Source organism: Macrobrachium rosenbergii, chromosome 13, assembly GCF_040412425.1.
Source record: "Macrobrachium rosenbergii isolate ZJJX-2024 chromosome 13, ASM4041242v1, whole genome shotgun sequence".
Taxonomy (NCBI): domain Eukaryota; kingdom Metazoa; phylum Arthropoda; class Malacostraca; order Decapoda; family Palaemonidae; genus Macrobrachium; species Macrobrachium rosenbergii.
The window spans coordinates 37,593,255-37,596,412 of record NC_089753.1 but is presented as its reverse complement, the minus strand read 5'-3'; the positions used below and the strand labels follow the sequence as shown (position 1 = coordinate 37,596,412).

The 3,158-nt window shown below is 45.3% G+C and overlaps 1 protein-coding gene across 1 annotated transcript in view; it reads right to left on the bottom strand.

Moving 5' to 3' along the window:
• The window catches only part of LOC136845201 (uncharacterized), a 241,014-nt gene extending 240,231 nt beyond the window's left edge, over nucleotides 1–783 (bottom strand). The window contains exon 1 of the mRNA XM_067115240.1: nucleotides 1–783. This exon is cut by the window's left edge and continues 467 nt beyond it. Within this exon, the coding sequence (XP_066971341.1) occupies nucleotides 1–368 (368 nt within the window). The 5' untranslated portion in view covers nucleotides 369–783.
• Between the last annotated feature and the right edge of the window lie 2,375 nt (nucleotides 784–3,158).

The following is a 3,158-nucleotide window of genomic DNA, read 5'->3' as shown; positions in this document are numbered from 1 at the left end:
GCGGGGGGCGCGCTCGCCTCTCCCGCGGTTTCGAGTAGCGGAGGGGGCCGGCGACCTCGAGGGACCCACGTCGCCGCTCCGGAAGGATATTGGTAAGTGGAGTAATACAAAGAGCTGGGTTCCGGAGTCGTGGGCAGGGCGTGGGTGCCTCGCTGGGGCAGGAGGAGGCCGTGGCTGTAGAAAGCCGGAAAGGAAGACTCGTCGTGCCAGGGCCTGCTGAGGGTCGTGGCCGGGATGGTGGAGGGGGTGGTGGCGGTGAGGGCCGGCAAGGCAGCAGCAGCGGCCGCCTTCGTCGTCGTCGTCAGCAGCAGCAGAAGGAGTCCGAGGAGGCAGCAGCCGCGGCGACCCACCCACCACCCAGGGCACATGTCCGCGCTACTGGCAGCAGCAGCAGCCAAGGCTCCCGGGCGCACAAGCACGCCGCCACATGCCCTCTTCAACACCTCCGTTCCTTCAAAGGATCTCCTCCTCCTTCACCACTGCTACAACAACAAGAACAACAACAATAAAAATAACACTATTGACACTGAACAGGGGAAGATCATCATCATCGTAATCATCACACCACCACAACTTCATCATCCTCATCCTCCTCCTCCTCTCCTCTCGCGGATTGGGCCCACAGACAGACACAGACACACACACACCACTTCTGCGGCGTCTGGTGTGGACGCATACGCTACACACGCACTACTGACCCCCAGCCACCACCACCACCACCGACACCGACCCAGCTGCCCCGATGACCCTCCTACCACTACACACGAACCAATCGCGACCAATCACATACCCACGGGGGCGTGGTCCCACTTCCACGGTCACGCCCACCGATCTTTTGCGATTGCGACCCCCTCCCTCCTTCCTCTCTCTCTCTCTCTCTCTCTCTCTCTCTCTCTCTCTCTCTCTCTCTCTCTCTCTCTCTTAACTCGAAACACCTGCAGAGCACTTTCTTCGGAATGGGCATCGCAGAGAAAACTAGTCGTCGAAAGTCGCCGCGACCCCTGACGGCGTCTCGAAAATGTCTTTCGCTTCGGCGCGGTTCTGCGACATAGCGTTCGTTGGGCGTCAGACGGGAAAAGCACGTGGTGTGAATGTCAAAAAGTCTCCTCGCTCACTGGCTCGTCCTGGGCTTAGGCGCGCGCGCACACACACACACACGCACATACACAGACGTACACACACGCACACACTCACATGCCTTGTGAATGAAGGTGACAGGAAGAAAGTATTTTGTCTGTCTGTCTGCCTTCCCCCCCCCCTCTTTTTATCCCGCCTTTTTATTTACTGTCTTGTAGGTCTGTTCTTTCAGCAGTGTCATTATTAGTGGCGATACCAAGTGTGTCCTTCGACTTGGGGAATTTTTAGATGTAATAATCCTAATGGCAAAGTATTATTATTATTATTATTATTATTATTATTATTATTATTATTATTATTATTGTTATTATTATTATTATTATTATTATTATTATTAAGGTTGTCACTGATGCCATAACAGTCATATTAAAAAAAAAGAAAATATATAGGAGTTTACGATGGACATTGCTTTTGAATTTCAAAAGATTGGATGCACCTCTCTCTCTCTCTCTCTCTCTCTCTCTCTCTCTCTCTCTCTCTCTCTCTCTCTCTCTCTTTATGATAAAAAAGACAAAAATTAGCCATTTTTAATATATATATATATATATATATATATATATGTGTGTGTGTGTGTGTATGTATGTATATACAGGTATAATATATGTATGTATGTATGTATGTATTTATGAATGGGTATCAGTATCAGCTAAAAGTCCATGGCAGGGACATGGGATAGTATCCTCATACTTGAATTCTTGCAGTTGCGTATTAGTTATGTATTAAAGTAATTATATGTTAATTGTGTATTAAAGGAGATGTCCTGTACATGAAAATGATAAGGCAATGTAGACTATAGAAGAAAATATATAGTGCTTAAAAAGAACACATGAGAAAATAATCGTTGCGGTAGCGCTGAATTTGATATGAAACTAAACTATTATCATCATTATTACTTATTTGTAATTGCGCCCATACTGTAAAAAAGGGCAGTTATATAAGAGAGGATCAGGACGTAAGACCTGACGGTTTCCTATTCAGTGAATTGCCATGAGACCTTGTATCTTCATGTGATTGATTTCACTATAACATTTTGATATGGGATTGCCTTTGATGATAGGGGCTGGCATGGGTTGGACGACGGCAAGTTCGAAAGCGTAGTTGATTTATTTAGCATTTAAGTGCTCATGATATTGGATACTGGCCGATAATAATTAACCCAGCTTGTTTGACACCGATCTTAACCGAATCATTCTCGCCACACTCGAAATGGTTCGTGAGGGGAAAACTCATTTCTCGGTACCTTTTTCTGGCTCATTTTTCGTCTGTATAGCATTCATGATAAATGATGAATTCTCTCTCTCTCTCTCTCTCTCTCTCTCTCTCTCTCTCTCTCTCTCTCTCTCTCGGGCCTCGTAGCTTGGTGGTAGCGCGTCTAACTAGAACCGAACAATTCAGTGTCTCTGTTTACCAAAGAAGGGTATAATGTTCCAAGTCGTTGGTCGATGTCGTGGGTCGCAGTTTTAGAGAGAGAGAGAGAAACATTAATGTCTAAAAGTATACCATCAAAATGTAGAGGGCCTTAACGAGGTAATGCTCACCCCATGAGGTGAAGGCATTTATAAGATAGTCTTTATCAGGGAGGGCATTCTCTCTCTCTCTCTCTCTCTCTCTCTCTCTCTCTCTCTCTCTCTCTCTCTCTCTCTCTCTCATATCAGGCACTACACTCTCTCTGAAACTTAACAGTATATTCTCCCTTCCTTTCTTCTTCAGCAGTATCTCTCTCTCTCTCTCTCTCTCTCTCTCTCTCTCTCTCTCTCTCTCTCTCTCTCTCTCTCTCTCTCTCTCTAAATACTTGTTCTTTCTATCTCTTTGTATTGTAGTCTTTTTTATAAGTATTGGTCTACTCATCTCTCTTTTCTGAGAGTTGGGAAAATCTACAAATGAATGTTGAAAACGATGTGTTTTTGTCTGTTTATTCAGTCTTGGTCTTCTCTTATTTGTTTAATTCAAACCCGCTTTTGAGACAAACCGTAACTTGTAATAACCATAGAATTTACTCCAATCAAGACATTTGTTTTTTG